The 17,040-nt window shown below is 39.9% G+C and overlaps 1 protein-coding gene across 5 annotated transcripts in view; it reads left to right on the top strand.

Annotated features, from left to right (window-relative positions):
- COL18A1 (collagen type XVIII alpha 1 chain) overlaps window positions 1-17,040 on the top strand; it is a 261,272-nt gene that overhangs the window by 222,120 nt on the left and 22,112 nt on the right. For all 5 annotated transcript variants that reach the window (XM_070726676.1, XM_070726670.1, XM_070726645.1 and 2 more), the window contains 11 exons: window positions 1,214-1,267; window positions 2,255-2,281; window positions 2,792-2,872; window positions 3,619-3,648; window positions 6,795-6,848; window positions 9,620-9,694; window positions 10,315-10,350; window positions 11,157-11,210; window positions 13,879-13,953; window positions 16,426-16,491; window positions 16,633-16,666. In XM_070726676.1, the coding sequence (XP_070582777.1) occupies window positions 1,214-1,267; window positions 2,255-2,281; window positions 2,792-2,872; window positions 3,619-3,648; window positions 6,795-6,848; window positions 9,620-9,694; window positions 10,315-10,350; window positions 11,157-11,210; window positions 13,879-13,953; window positions 16,426-16,491; window positions 16,633-16,666 (586 nt within the window). The remainder of the gene's footprint in view (window positions 1-1,213; window positions 1,268-2,254; window positions 2,282-2,791; window positions 2,873-3,618; window positions 3,649-6,794; window positions 6,849-9,619; window positions 9,695-10,314; window positions 10,351-11,156; window positions 11,211-13,878; window positions 13,954-16,425; window positions 16,492-16,632; window positions 16,667-17,040) is intronic.

The following is a 17,040-nucleotide window of genomic DNA, read 5'->3' as shown; positions in this document are numbered from 1 at the left end:
CCTAACACTGAGCAGCTCATAGAAGCAACAATAACCTATTTAAAAAATTACAAACAAGCATCCAAACAAAATAACTTCTGGCACCCTAAACCACATTCCCCAATACATACGCAATTAGAGTGAATGAGCTGCAGCCTCACACAATTCCAACACTTGGGGATGTGCAATCCCATGGTGTCAAACTGGTGGCCCATAGGCTGGATGTGTCACACACAGGCCATGCCCATCCCAAGTCTACAAAGGGAGGGAAATGATGCAATATATCACATGATGACAATGTGATGCCGTGAGTTTGATACCCATGTGCTATCCTACTCCAGAACCAAAGATAATGCATAACCAGACCCAGAAGGGCCAAAATCCCAAAGCCATTCTATCTTGCTAGGGTTAGGGTTAAGTTGAAGGTTGTTCCTTCCCATCCAGACTTTCACATCCTCCAAATATTGGGTCATCGCATGAATGTCATTGCCAGCCTGACCTGTGCAATTGGTTGTCATCATCATACTGATGTTATTGCAATTAGTTTGGTTGAATGACCTCCTCATCCATCGGTTTCATGTAGATATTTAGGAGGACCAGTGAGATACATAAACCTTAAGATACACCACATTACAGACTTTCCCCCATCTCCAACACTCACCAGAACCAGCCACAAAAGAAGAACAACTTCAAAACGGTGGCCATTCTGAAGCCAGTCTGGAAGGATAACATGGTTGATGATGCTGAATCTATTCATAATATGGCTCTTAAGGGAGGCTCCACATTTGTTCATGCTCAGATGGAAATCTGAAATAAATCTTTAAATTTGTACGAGTGAGGCCATGCTAGCTCTCCCGGGGAAACCTGACAGGAAACACAACTAAATAAACTAATTCTACTTTACTATAAGGCTCCATTAACAGAATTTTGGAAGTCTAGAAGTATAGACTTCCTGCTGAGATTTTTAACTGCTTGGTCCATTTGATCCTTCTTAAATTTCTTTCTCTGATTGTTAATTTATTGAAGGCTGCTCCCTCAAATGTTTGACTTTTTCCTAGTCAACATCTTTTCCCTTCATCCTCCAATGTTATCCATACATTACAGGCCATATGCTTTCGTGAAGCACTGAAATCATTTTTGAAACACGCACGCACGGCTTTAAATATATTTTAATGGGAGTTGAATTGTTAAATTCAATTATGAAAACCAGGACTTTTTCCTACTCTTCTCACAGGGATTGCCAGGATCAGATGGTCGTCCTGGATTAGAAGGTTTCCCAGGACCACAAGTGAGTAGAACATTCAGTCCAAGTACAGTGTTCCCTCGATTTTCGCGGGGGATGCGTTCCGAGACCGCCCACGAAAGTCGAATTTCCGCAAAGTAGAGATGCGGAAGTAAATACACTATTTTTGGCTATGAACAGTATCCCAAGCCTTCCCTTAACACTTTAAACTCCTAAATTTACAATTTCCCATTCCCTTAGCAACCATTTAGATTATTACTCACCACGTTTATTTATTAAAGTTTATTTAAAAAAATGTTTTTTAAAGACAGACGAAAGTTTGGCAATGACATATGACATCATCGGGTGGGAAAACCCATGTTATAGGGGAAAAAACTGCAAAGTATTTTTAATTAAGATTTTTGAAAAACCGTGGTATAGACATTCCGTGAAGTTCGAACCCGCGAAAATCGAGGGAACACTGTACTACTCCTTCCAATTCCGACGAGCACACACACTCACGTGCGGCATTTCCACACAACCTATTCACCACTCAAAAAGTGATGGCAGAAAGGTTTTCCATGACTGTTCTATTCATTCATGAGAGAGATCATTTATGAAAGGAGAGTAGACCAAGTTGTTGTTCAGTCGCTAAATTGTGTCTGACATGCCAGGCCCCACTGTCCTCCACTGTCTCCCAGAATTTTCCCAAATTCATGTTCATTGCATCAAGGACGCTCTCTAAACATCTCTTCTTTTGCCATTCCCTTCTCTTTTTACCTTCAAACTTTCCCAACATCAACAGCCCTCTCATTAGGTGGGCCAAAGTAATTGAGATACTGTACTTTAAAAGATCAAATGAAATGATGGTAGTAAACTAGAAGTCAAACAAGTGACTAAACAGTGACCTTTTAATCATACCACAGTTTCTGGATTCTAGTTCAGCCCCTCTATATGGTAGACCACAGTCACTATCACTTGCAGCAATCCCATAGTTGTCCATTGTGTGAAGTTGCTTTCTTTTCTAAAAATGCCTTTTTCTCTCTAATTCAGGGACAAAAGGGTGAAGAAGGGGCTAAAGTGAGTACCATCTAGATTTCAGAAGAAATTATGTTTGTGTGTTGTGTAATTTTTAAAAAATGGATTTTTTTCCCCTGAGGAATTTTGTTCAAGTCTGAAGAATGTTACAATTTGTTTTCTTTCAAAACTTTTAGTTGATGATTCCTATGACGTCTAACAAATATCCCCAATTCAGCTATTGCTGAAATATGTGTGCAATGTGTGATCTTGTTAGCATTAAAAAAGCAGGAAGAGGATTATCCATACCCACCTCCTAGAGAAGACTGAGAACTGTTGGCTAGGCAGAGAATGAATGACTAGCATTAAAATGGCTCCATCTTTGAATGCCCTCCAAATAATAGCAATCTATGCAGAACTGAAGTTTGCATTAAGAGATGTAGACAGAGAATTTTTATATGTTCCTCCAAAATCCAAGTTAAAAATCTGAAATTTGCAAATATTTTTCCTAAGCGATGCAGGAATACAATTTGAGCAGAACACATGTCAAGACTTTTTCTTTCTTTCTTTAAGGGTGAAAAGGGTCAAGATGGAATAGGTCTTCCTGGTCCTCCAGGCCCTCCAGGACAACCTGTGTACATTTCTAGTGAAGATGTAAGAATATTTCTACCTTTTACTGTTTTTTTTAAGCAGTAGAGCTTTTATAGCCCTCTCTAAGCGGTTTACAGAATCAGCATATTGCCCCCAACAATCTGGGTTCTCATTTTACCCACCTCGGAAGGATGGTAGGCTGAGTCAACCTTGAGCCAGTGGTGAGATTTGAACTGCTGAACTACAGCCAGCAGTTAGCTGAAGTAGCCTGCAGTGCTGCACTCTAACCACTGTGCCACTCCAGCTTTTCCAGAATCATGTTATCTGCAGGAGAATGGTGCTCGAGAAATTACAGTACTTTAATTCTAAATGTTAAGTATTTGATGTTTCACCCAATGTTTCTCAACCTTCGAAACTAATGTATGAGGTTTAACTCCCAGAATTCTGGGAGTTGAAGCCCACACATCTTAAAGTTGTTAAGGTTGAAAAAAAATGCTACAACCATAAAGATATTACTATACGATTACTGCTATTGTATAGCTAAACATACAGAATGAAGATACTTTGGCTTGTTAGTTTTTTTTAAATCTAAATCCTGAATTTCTGAGTTTTCAGGCACATGCCCAATAGAAGTATTTGAAAATACAATTATATGCAGATATAACAGATACAAAGGTTACAATGCAGATGCAGATTTAAGTGTGTTCATTAGCATTTTATAGTGCTTAACTGCTCTCTTTTAATGTTTTGCTGAACAATCTAAGGAAAAGCCTGATCTTGTGTTTAACAAATGGTTTTATTATTTTTAGAAAACTATGCCTGTTTTGTCAGTCCCAGAGGTAAGGCTTTATAAATATTACATCCAGTTTTAGAAACATTTAGTTTTTGTTGCTAGGTGCCTAAAATAGGATTAGATTGCCTGCAACATTATAAACTTTTAAGTTTTCCTAGGTAAATCTGGTCCTTATCTGAACTTTTATTATTAAGATTGAGTTATGACAATCTTTTCTCAATATAACTCTCAAGAAGTAGAACTAAATTTTCTCAGTCTTTCATTTGGGACATTATGGGATGAGTGGTCAGTGTCTTGGAGTGGCTGAAAAGTAATATTTTATTTATTTATTTGTCAACATGTGTACAAGATAATAGGTATGGTATAAACATAAACAAAAGCAAAGTAGGTATAGGTAAATTTGGACAAATGGGACAGTAGGACAGGGATAGTAGGCACAATGGTGCGCTTATGCACACTCCTTACAGACCTCTTAGGAATGGGGTGAGGTTGATTGTAGACAGTCTAAAGTTAAAGTTTTTGGGGTTTGGGGAAGAAACCATAGCAGTGGGTAGTGCATTCCATGCATTGATCTCTCTGTTGCTGAAGTCGTATTTTCTGCAGTCGATTTTCCGAGCTTTACATTGAGTTTGAATCTACACTGCTAAAAAAAAAATAAAGGGAACACTTAAATAACACAATATAACTCCAAGTAAATCAAGCTTCTGTGAAATCAAACAGTCGACTTAGGAAGCAACACTGATTGACAATCAATTTCACATGCTGTTGTGCACATTCAACTTTGTACAGAGTTGAGAATGAGAATATTTCATTCATTCAGATCTAGGATGTGTTATTTGAGTGTTCTCTTTATTTTTTTTTAGCAGTGTATTTTGTGTTGAAGCTGAAGTATTCATTGACCGGTAGGACATTGTGGTAGATGATTTTATGAACTACATTTAGATCAGATTGAAAGCAACATAGCTCTAGGTTTTCTAAGCCAACATTTCAAGTCTGGTGGAATAAGGTATTCTTTTGCAGAGGAGTGGAGGATTCTTCTTGTGAAATATTTCTGGACTCTCTCAACTGTATGTCCAATATACAGTGCGGGTTCCAGATGGGTGAACTGTATTCACGGATTGGTCTGACAAATGTTTTGTATGCTCTGGTTAGCAGTTTAATATTGCCAGAGAAGAAGCTACGTAAGATTAGGTTAACAGCTCTTAGTGCCTTTTTGGCAATGTTGTTACAGTGGGCTCTGGCATTTTCGTCATTAGATATGAGTACTTCAAGGTCCTTAACAGAGTGAGGGTCATCTACAAGGTTGTGTCCTCCAAGTTTGTATTTTGTGTTCTGATTCTTTTTGCCAATGTGAGACAGAGCATTTATTGGTTGAGATTTGAAATTGCCAATTATAGTCTTTTTGAAGAGTAGAAGTATTGTTGGTAGTGTTGAATAATTTAACTTTGTCAACCAAGAGAACACAATTACTAATAATATGATCAGAAAGGTGTTTTATGTAAAGAATGAATAGTGTTGGTCTTAGAACGCTGCCTTGAGGGACACCACTGATGACAGGTGCAGGATTTTAACCATTCCCTATTCCCTATTTTAACCATTTGTTGTCTGTTTGACAAGAACACAGTTATCCAAATATGAAGGGGACCAGAGATGCCATAATATTTTAATTTTTGAAGTAGTTTGTCATGTACTACTGAATCAAAGGCTTTACAAAAGTCTATGTAATTACATCTATTGAATTACCTTGATCGAGTTGTGAAGTCCATATGTTTTTGCAGTGTAGGAGTTGCAGGTTAGTGGATAATTTTTTTTCTAAAACAAAATTGTTTGTTAGAGAGTAGGTTGTTAGTTTCTAGGTGAAAGGTGATGGATTGATTTATGATTGATTCCATGACTTTGCAGGTGATGCAATGTAAAGATGTGTGTGTATGTTACACACACACACTCTCTCTCTCTCACACACACACAAATAAATATGTTACGTGTGTGTAACATATTTTTGCTGATAATGAAAAGGAAGGGATACTAGTATAGATCTAATTCAAGCTTATTTTGCTCTCATCAGCTAGCCATACCCTTACTGGGATTTGAACCTGGGGAGTCTGTCTGTAACCTGTAGACTACAGGTTCTCCTCCTCTCAACTTGTACCAGGGAAATGTTATATGTGTTTTTCCCTATCATATCACTCTGATATATCTAAATACAGGAGGGAGCATACTGCTTCCTTTTTGCCTCTTGGCCCCTCTAGGGGCCTTATCCAAGGCAGTTAAATTTTTATAGCCGACAAACTATATTCTATATGTGTAATATATTTTTGCTGATAATGAAAAGGAAGGGAGACTAGTATAGATCTACAGTGATCCCTCGAGTTTCGCGATCTCGATCTTCGCGAAACGCTATATCGCGATTTTTAAAAAAATATTAATTAAAAAAAAAACCACTTCCGGGTTTGGCTTCGGGAGTCAGCTGGGAAGCGGCGCGGCTGCTTTAAAAGGTCGCAGCCGGCCTGGGGGGCTTCCCAGCACCCCCCCGAACCCCCAACCTGGGTCTTCCCGGCCGCCCACGCAAAGGGGAAACCCCGGCTCCTCGCTGATGCCCGCCACTCGCCCGCCCGCCAGCAAGAGGGGGAAGACCCAGGGAAGGTTCCTTCGGCCGCCCAGCAGCTGATCTGCTCGGTAGCGCAGCAGCAGCGAGGAGCCGAATCGGGGTTTCCCCTTTGCGTGGGCGGCGGGGAACGCAAACTCCACCATCTACGCATGCGCGGCCATAGAAAAAAGGGCACGCATGCGCAGATGGTGTTTTTACTTCCGCAACCCTACATCGCGAAAAATCGATTATCGCGAGGGGTCTTGGAACGGAACCCTCGCGATAATAGAGGGATCACTGTATTTCAAGTTTATTTTGCTCTCATCAGCTAGCCATACCCTCACCAGGATTTGCTCTCATCAGCTGGCCATATCCTTACCAGGATCTTGCCAGCAGACTCCCCAGGTTCAAATCCCTCATGCCTTGATGTGCCATAGGAGAAGCATATACCGTTAGTAAAAGTGCTCAAAAATGAAACTGTTCCATTAGCAAGTCTTTGGAGAGGGGCGGCATACAAATCTAATAAATTATTATTATTATTATTATTATTATTATTATTATTATTATTATTATCGATGACATGAAATGTGTACCTTCCTCTTTAGGGACCAAAAGGTGACCCAGGAATTCCAGGTTTACAAGGCTATCCTGGATTGAAGGTAAGATTGCATAAAGTACTTTTAAAAAGAAATCTGGGTTACAAGATCATCATTAATTGTGGGAAATTGTCTCTTATTCAAGATGTCTTTCGTTTGCTTCTAATTTTACTACTGCTTTATATTCAACTGTTTTTATCATCAGAAGTACCACCTCTGGCTCATTTTCACCCTTAAATTAAGTTTTCTGTCCTTAAATTAGAATAATATTAGCAAGCACTTTCATTGGTTGGAATTTGTGGAAAAGCTACATGGAAAATGAAGCAGGATAAATTGGATTTTATGATGCTCTGGTAAAATTACATTGAATTCCTGGTAAACAAGAAGAGTAGGACTGAAAATAATTGATAAAATGGCTATTGCCACTAGTAGGGTTCCCCTATTGTAGGATATATATTTTTCCTTTGTTAAATGAGCAATATCTCTTACTTTTGTGATCAACAGTAGGGAAAATAAACATTTTATTGCAAGATTATCTAACATTATCATATTCATATGTAACTCCCATTGTAGAAATTCACAGCAAAGATATACAAATTGTACTGATCATGTTGCAGCATGACTACCCTAACATAGTAAAGAAACCCAGTCAGAAGTAAAAATTTGAGTTTAGCCAAAAATTAAAAATTTAACCCAAATGCATAATTTGTCTCATTCCCGTATTGCAGCTTTTACAGTATAATCAACATGCTTACCAAATAATTTATTTTAAAAACTGAGAGTTGGGATAATTATTTATTTAGCTTTAGGATAATAATTGCAGTCAGTACTTAATTTGTGCCAGGAATGGGAGTATATATATATATACCTTGGACATAAGTAGAAACGTATCATTTGGTACTTTGGAATCCAGTTTATTTCTTGCTTTAATAAAATGATTGCATTGTACACATATTTATAATATGAACTCAGTGATGGGTTTCATCTTTTTTTATTACTGGTTCTATGGGCATGGCTTGGTGGGGGTCATGTGACTAAGTAGACATGGCCAACAGCAAGTTTGAGTGGGTATGGCCAACTCGACATTAACCTTCTAAGCCATGCCCACGAAGCCACACCCACAGAACCAGCAGAAAAGGCGCTCTGTCTCTTCATGGTCCCCCCTCCCGCCATGTCAAAAGCACCTTAAAGGGACACCACAGTCTGTCTGCCTTCTGAGCAGCTCCACTATGATGCCGTCACTCCGGCACAGAAAGCTGTTCTCCCGGCCAGGTCTGGTAATGGGGTGCGGCTGCACACACACAAGAGCAGGCAATGGGTAGCCCATGTACAGCCTTTGCAAAGAAAAGGACGACAACAGTGGCAACGGGACTTCAGACCTCTTTTTCAGCCTTTAGTTTTCTAAGAAGTCTGCAGCCGCCACCTCTTTCCTAGCCAGAATCAAGCTGGCAGTGGCGACTGCAGGCTTCTCATGACGAAAAAGAGGTGGCGGTTATAGACTTCTTGCGCCAAAAACTACAGGTTGAAAAAGAGGCCTGGAGAAGTCCCGTTGCCGCCACCACCCTGTTCTTCATGATGACTGCGTACACACATCCCATTGTCTGCCGGTGCCACTCGCAGCCAGACCTGGCCAGGAGAACAGCCTACTGAACCGGAAGGACAACATCACAGCGGAGCTCCTTGGAAGGCAGTTGAAAACTACCAGCGGCTGGAGGCTTGCTGGCCGAGTCTACCAAGGCACAGATGAAGGTGAGCGAGGCAGAGGATGAGTGGGCAGCATGCAGGTGGAGGCCCTGGGGAAGACCAGATTTAGATTTAGATTTATTAGATTTGTATGCCGTCCCTCTCCAAAGACTCGGGGCGGCTCACAACAACAATACAATACACAGAGTACAAATCCAACATTAGATAAAAAACAAAATTTAAAACCCATAGATATTAAAAGCAATTGTTACTGCACAACCACACCAGAGAGCCAGGGAATGGCATGTTCTCTGACCCAGCCAAGGTGGCATTCTTACCTTTGGTGAGCAGAGAGGGTGAGGAGCAGAGGTGAGGTGATTAGCTAGGCTGTGTGGTGAAGGCAAAATATATGCCCTGTGGGTGGGGTAAGCGAGTGATTGGGGAAACAGTGAGCAAGCAGGCAGAGCAAGCTGCAAGTGGGCAGGCAGGGTGAGCAGCCAGTGGGGGCCAGTGGCGACCAGGCAGGTGGAGGCATGTTCAGCCAGAAGTGGTATTTGCCTGTTCGGCAAACCAGTTAGAATTTCCGCTACCAGTTCAGGTGAATCAGTATGAATCAGTTTTGACAATCTGGAGACTGCGCCACCTGTGGTCTGATCTAAGCATAGTACACAAAATATTCCACTACAACCTCTTGCCTGTCAATGAGTTCTTCAGCTTGAACTCCAACAATACACGGGCAAACAATCATTACAAACTCAAGGTAAACCGCCCCAAACTCAATGGCAGAAAATACAACTTTAGCAACAGAATGGTCAACACCTGGAATGCTCTACCTAACTCCATTGTTACATGCTCAAACCTTCACAGCTTCAACCTTCAACTGTCTACTGTGGACCTCGCCCCCATTCCTAAGAGGTCCGTAGAGGGGCTGTGCCTAAACGCACAAGCGTGCCTACCATCTCTGTCCTACTGTCCTCATTTATTTGTATTCCTTGGTTCAATGTTCATATTCATATCTACTATCTTGTACATGTTTGACAAACTAATAAATAAAATAAATAAATAAATAAATACCACCTCAGTATGTGCTGCATTTGCTCTGGAAATGATATAAATCACTGTTTCCTTCTTGTGTTTTGCCCCCTGGACAGGGTGAAAAAGGAGAGCCAAGTGTTATCACTAGGCCTGACGGAACAATCCTTGCAGCTGAAGCAAAAGGAGAAAAGGTATTGCTTTTTTGGCTTATATTTGAAAAACGTTTCCCAATTACTATTGCTTTTGTGCAACAAGATACTAAAGGATCCGCTTCCCACATAGTGAGGAAGGACTTCTTTGTAAGAGGAAAAAAGGAAAGAGGGCCGCTAACCTAGCTTCTAATATAAAACCTCCATTGTCTTTAGGATTCTTTAAATCTATCTTCCTATTCAAAGTTGCCTTTCGGAAACTCCTTAAAACCCACCTCTGCCATCAGGCATGGGGGAATTGAAACATCTCCCCCTTGCCCATGTAGATTTTGTGTATGATTCGATGGTGTGCTTGTTTTTAAAATGGGGGCTCTTTTGGATTTTTTAAGTTAAAACTGTAATTTAGATTGCGAAATATTAAATTTGTTACTATGTTTTGTTTACCATTGTTGTGAGCCGCCCCGAGTCTGCGGAGAGGGGCGGCATATAAATCCAATAAATCTAATCTAATCTATTTACAGATTTTGTTAAACATCGGTTCGTGTAATTCTACAGTAATTAGACAATGCTGAAAGAGGAAGTCTCATACAGAGGTGTCTAGTTAGGGGAAGCTGTTCCAAAAACAATGTGCCTTTCTGATCATATATCTTTTTAATTTGCAGGGTGAACCAGGCCCAAGTGGACCTATTGGACCAGCAGTAAGTTATAAATGGTATCTTTGCTTTTATGCAAGGAATTAATTTTCAGAATTAAGCACTCTTCACGATGGTTACTACTAGTTCATTACTTATTTTTTTCGACTGATGAAACTTTAAAAATTATTCTCATAATTGTATTTGTTGTCCCTGATTGTAGTTTAAATACTGTTGCATCCTTTCTCTTTATTTTGGTAGATGCAGTTAGGAAATCTTAGGGATAGAAAAATTGCAACAAAATGTTGTAGTCCTCCTCAGCTCTAAGTGACTGAAACCTGCCCAGGGCAGCCATTTCTGTCCTATGTCCTGTGTTATTTTTCATGCTGATGCTTAGGTTTTTTTCATGATTGTCCAGCATGCTCTCATTGGGTTTTTTGTGGGGCAGAGGGCAATATTAGGGTTTTCTCTAACACAGGGTTTCCCTAACCTTGGCAACTTTAAGATGTGTGAATTTCAACACCCAGAATTCCTCAGTCATTTTGTTGAAGTCCACATAATTTAAAATCAGCAAGGCTGAGAAACACTGCTCTAATATATCCAGATCTGGCCATTTCCTTGACCTCTATAATTCCCCCAGGAGCCTTGGTACAATTTTTTTGTCCAGTTGCTGTATTTTGACCTTGATTTTGCCATCACTCATGCAAAAAAATTCTGTTGGAAAGAACAGTGACATAGCCCTTCGGCTTCCTTCTGGGTTTATGAATCCTGTGGTATAAATATAGTAACATTGCAGTGATTCTGGGTCATTTCCCATTTAACCATCTCTTTCTATCTTTTAAAATAGAGTTTTCCATTTTGCTTTATTTTAGGGGCCAACTGGGCGATATGGGCGGAAGGGAGAACTCGGCTTTCCTGGACGACCTGTAAGAATTTTTATCTATCTAATTATTTATTTGATTTATATGCAGCCCATCACTCATTTAGTCCCTTTCTGAGATTATCTATCTATCTATCTATCTATCTATCTATCTATCTATCTATCTATCTATCTATCTATCTATCTATCATCTATCTATCTATCTATCTATCTATCTATCTACCTACCTACCTACCTACCCACCTATCTATCTACAGTATCTATCTATCTATCTATCTATCTATCTATCTATCTATCTATCTATCTATCTATCTACCTACCTACCTACCTACCTACCTAGCTAGCTAGCTATCTACCTACCTATCTTATCTATCTACATTATCTATCTATCTATCTATCTATCTATCTATCTATCTATCTATCTATCTATCTATCTATCTATCTATCTATCTACCTACCTACCTACCTACCTAGCTAGCTAGCTATCTACCTACCTATCTTATCTATCTACATTATCTATCTACATTATCTATCTATCTATCTACCTACCTACCTACCTACCTTATCTATCTACAATATCTACCTACCTACCTATCCTTTTCTGTAAATGAAGAGGAAATGAAAATGCTCAATTCATCGTCCTGTATTTGACTGAAATTAAAGAAGTGGCAGAAATTAAAATTATTTATATTTTCTTTAAAAATGAACACTGAATCAGTAACGAAAGGAATGCAGGTCCATAATGTTCTACAAGCAACTGCTCCAGAAATAAATATCCATACCACACTCTGTAGTATCTGTGCAAACTAAAAGTAACCACCTTTTCCAACCACTTTTTTCAGAGACTCCTTAGCAAGGTTTATAAAGAGGAAATGCAGAGAGTTTCAAGAACCTAGCATTTGAACTATTATTCTTTTGCAACCAATATATTCTAAAGTCATTAGGATAAAGTCTTCTTCACTGTATTTATATTGGTTTTCTGTGAACCGATAGACAATAATGAGTGAACTATCTCCTGAATCCTTATTAATATTGAAACTGGCCATTAGAACACATGAGTCTTCTTAGTTATTCTTCTCCAAAGCAGAATTTGCCTGCACCTCATGATTCTTGACAAATGTATCTTTTCTTTTTATGTACACTGAGAACATATGCAGCAAAGACAAATTCCTTGTGTGTCCAATCACACTTGGGCAATAAAGGATTCTATTCTATTCTATTTTGGCTCCATACAGATAACAGCTATGTCAACTTCATGGTATTTTTCTATCTTCCTTATGACCACATGGGTATCTCACTACAGTGGCGCCCTTTCTTTTAGGGCCTGTCCTTTTCCAGCGAGGATCCAGCTGCTTAGCAAAATAATCCAACTAGCCCACAATTTGACTTACATGGCACATCTGCAGCTGCTGTTGGAATGACTCTCAAGTGTATTTTGCACTTTGGCTAGATTCTCTGGCAGTTTCAAAGAGGAAGGAAGGAAGGAGAGCAGCTGTCACACAAGGCACCAGCCAGAATCATCCATGGCCATCTCTTCAGGGCCAAGAGTGTCCTTCACACTTTTTGGCAATCCTCCAGTGGTCAAGCCTGATCTTCTTTAGCTTATCCACTCATTCAAGACAAACTTTAACATAATGGCTCTCCCTCATGCATTTTCTTTTTTTAAGATACAAGAATGGTCTTCACAAATTGTTCACAAATAAATGCACAGCCATAACTTCTGTCAAGCTGGTGCAGAAGTTGATGACAAATTAACAGCTTGCCACACTATCTATAGAAGGCCTGATGTTTACGGGAAGGGTGGGGGTGATTTTAAGTGGTTCAAGGCCATTCTATGCCCACCCACCTGGGCGGAAGTAGGAGGACTGTCCACACTGGCACAATCTGAGTGGGCAACGTGACATGTTTGTGGGTGGGGAAGAAGGGAGGTGAATTTTCAACTGGGTGGGAAACTCAGATTTAGGTTTCCCAGTGTGGGTGTCAGGATGGCTCCGGAAATAAATTGGAACTTTGAGGAGTACTTTGACTTGGACTCTGATTTAGTTTGGATGCTACCAGGAACCGTGACAACTTCTTTCTTCTCTCTTCTCTCCACTTTTTTTGCTCTCTACCCATTCGAAGCAGGAAAGATGATGGTGGCTGGGCTGTTGGTACATGACTTCCCTCCTCACATTATGACATTTCTGTAATCCGTGTAACAGAATGTGATTAATTTATTTACTAGTTTGCAAATGTTAAACTGTGGGTGTTTTGTTTTGATGGTTTTGTTTCCACTATAAATGTATTTGAAAGATTATGCAATAGTTGTATAGCAGAAAAAGACCATATTTCATTATACTTAACCTTTTGTGATCTAAGTCTCTATGTGGATTGTTCATAAATTGCAAGTGACATAAGATCTTCAATCTACTGAATAAGTCAGCTACCCTTCTGATGTTGAAAGATTTAGCTTCATATACATGGATAAGCCCATATGTAGCTATATAAATGAAGTAGAGATAGATAATGTTGCATTGCTTTTATTCCCCCCCCCCTCTTTTTTCTTTCACTCCTTTTTCTTCTCGGTTCTGTTTTATTAAATAAATAAATAAATAAATCCAGTTATAAATAAGCAAATGCAGAACTGTCTTTTTTTTTGATATTTCATTGCATTTTGTCCAGCTACTCCTCACCATCTTTTGAAGGCAATTCCATTGATTTGTTGATCCTTTCAGGGCCGGCCTGGTATAAATGGATTGAAAGGAGAAAAAGGTGACCCAGCAGACTTAAGCAGAGCACTGGGGTTAAGGGTAAGTAAGAAATTCTTTGAATGATAAGAAAAGAAATAGATGTGCTGCATCAGACCAGGGGTCTCTGCAGTAGCTTTCTGTGCCCCACAATGGCTTACCAGGTTTATTCCCCGGGACCGCCTTCTGCCGCACGAATCCCAGCGACCGGTTAGGTCCCACAGAGTTGGCCTTCTCCGTGTCCCATTGACGAAACAATGTCGTCTGGCAGGACCCAGGGAAGAGCCTTCTCTGTGGCGGCCCCGACCCTCTGGAATCAACTCCCCCCCGGAGATTAGGACTGCCCCCACCCTCCTTGCCTTTCACAAACTTCTCAAAACCCACCTCTACCATCAGGCATGGGGAAATTGATTCCCCTGGGCCGTTTCCACTTTATGTGTGGTCTGTATGAGATGTATAATTGTTTTTATGTTAAGGGTTTTAAACTGTTTTAAATGTTGGATTTGTATTGTTTTCTTGTTGTGAGCCACTCCGAGTCCTCGGAGAGGGGCGGCATACAAACCTAATAAATAATAAAAATAATAATAAAAACTGAAAAACACATGCTATACAGTAAAATCTGTTCCTCTCTAGCAGTTGGAATTCAAATATGCAGTTTATATACAGTGTTCCCTTGATTTTCGCGGGTTCGAACTTCGCGAAAACTCTATACCACGGTTTTTCAAAAATATTAATTAAAAAAATACTTTGCAGGGTTTTTTCCCCATACCACGGTTTTTCCCACCCAATGACGTCATATGTCATCGCCAAACTTTCGTCTGCTTTTAATAAATATATATTTTAATAAACTTTAATAAATAAACATGGTGAGTAATAATCTAAATAATTGCTAAGGGAATGGAAAATTGCAATTTAGGGGTTTAAAGTGTTAAGGGAAGGCTTGGGATACTGTTCATAGCCAAAAATAGTGTATTTACTTCCGCATCTCTACTTCGCGGAAATTCGACTTTCACAGGCGGTCTCGGAACGCATCCCCCGCGAAAAGCGAGGGAACACTGTATTGTAATTTGTCTGTTTCATATAAATCCATCCACTTTAATATAATTCCAAGACATTGAAATTTGGTATAGCGGCTAAGGCACTAGGCTAGAAATCTGTCACACCTTAGACCCTAGGCTATCTGGGTAGCCTCAGTCCAGCCCCTCATTTTTAGCTCTAGGAAGGAGGCAATGGCAAATAATTTTCAAAAATCTTGCCAACCAGTTGCCAGAATCAAGCCTGACTTATAAAAAACATAATTATATTACATCTTAGGCCGAAGGATGGTAACCTACCTCATTGCTGGTTTGCTTCCTCCTGTGCTGTGTGGGCGTATGTGTGCTAAGCACGTGCATGCCTGCACAATGGCAAAAAATCCTAAAAAAAATCCCCAAAAAGAGCCAAAAACAAGATGGTGACTGCATGCACAATGCCAGAAACTTGGCTTCAGAAGAATTAAAATAATAATAATAATTAATTTTTTTAAAAAAAAGATGGTGGTACCCATGGACCGGCACTGACTGAACCAGTTCCGTGATGTCATTGTGATGTCACCAGCAGATCACTACCAGTTTAGGCAAACCGTTCTGACCTGGGAGGAACCCTCCTCTGTCGGCAATGGTATCTGAGTTCAGCCAGTATTTAGTGAAGCTTCTCAGGCTCTATTATTGGGGGGGAAAGGAGAAAAAGGTGATGTTACAACATTAAATTTCTTTTGGCCAAGATTTTTGACAGTCAAGTCCCTCTACTACAAAAGTTCAACTTCATAGGGAATATACACTGCTCAAAAAAATAAATAAAGTGAACACTTAAACAACACAATATAACTCCAAGTAAATCAAACTTCTGTGAAATCAAACTGTCCACTTAGGAAGCAACACTGACTGACAATCAATTTCACATGCTGTTGTGCACATTCAACTTTGTAGAGAACAAAGTATGAGAATATTTCATTCATTCAGATCTAAGATGTGTTATTTGAGTGTTCCCTTTATTTTTATTTTTTTGAGCAGTATATTTTGCTCTGAAGGGTCTGCTCTCCCTTTTGGTAGCCTGAGATCTAAAAAATGGGAAGCAGCACACAATCAGGGAGAAATGCAGTCTAATCCAGGGGGGGTTTCTTGGATTCCAAGAAAAGTGATATGAATTCCCACAGCTTTCTCATATACACTTAGTAAGCAGCCATCTGCTAGTGCAGGCTAATGAAAGAGGGAGATATTGCTGTGTTCTTTGCAAAGCGGCAGGCAGCAATTTTACTTTATTTCTTCTTCTATGACTGATGGAATGATACACAAACTTGTATATTTTCATCGTTGCCTATGCTGCAAGCGATAAAGCTGGAACAAGATTTCGCTGGCGATGATACTTTCCATTTCTGTCTATTGTGTTTAGGTAGAGTTGAGTGGCTGCTGATGTATTGCATTCCCTCGGTCCTCTGTTTAATATTTCACCCTATTAAGTGTAATGAATGCCATGTTTTTTTCCCTTTTCCCCCAGGGTCCTCCTGGCCCCCCAGGGCCTCCAGGCCCCCCAGGCAGCCCTGTACCTGTTTACGAGAATAATGTAAGTAATAGCTAAAATGCTCACACATCTCACTTTCCAGGGAACTAAGGGGATATATTATTTTTGGGCAGGAAATGGAATGCCTAAATCTCTTTATAGCCATATGCTTTGATAGAAACTATTTTTTATTTATTGTTTCAGGCATTTAGTGATGTTGGCCGTCCAGGACTGCCTGGTAAGAAAATGGTAGATCTGAATAAAGGAAGTGGGAGGTGGATTCAAGAAGGTCTACAACCATGGTGGTTCGTGCCCATGCATTACCCTTGAACTGGGGGCTAGTTGCAATAGAGTAGAGTTTTTCAACTTTGGCCACTTTTAAGATGTGCGGACTTCAACTCCCAGAATTCCCTAGCCATTCTGGGAATTCTGGGAGTTCAAATTCGCACATCTTAAAAGTGGCCAAAGTTAAAAAAAATACTGCAATAGGGCATCCTCTCTCCACCTTGGATTTTGCCACATGGGCTAGATTCCTGCTTCCCCTAACCCTGCATATGGGCCACATTGACTGACACCGATGGAAGAAGTGATTTAAAACATTTGGGAGGAACC

The sequence above is a fragment of the Erythrolamprus reginae genome, chromosome 1 (assembly GCF_031021105.1).
Source record: "Erythrolamprus reginae isolate rEryReg1 chromosome 1, rEryReg1.hap1, whole genome shotgun sequence".
In the NCBI taxonomy this organism is placed as follows: domain Eukaryota; kingdom Metazoa; phylum Chordata; class Lepidosauria; order Squamata; family Dipsadidae; genus Erythrolamprus; species Erythrolamprus reginae.
The sequence above is the reverse complement of the archived record's forward strand: the minus strand, read 5'-3'. Positions and strand labels throughout refer to the sequence as shown.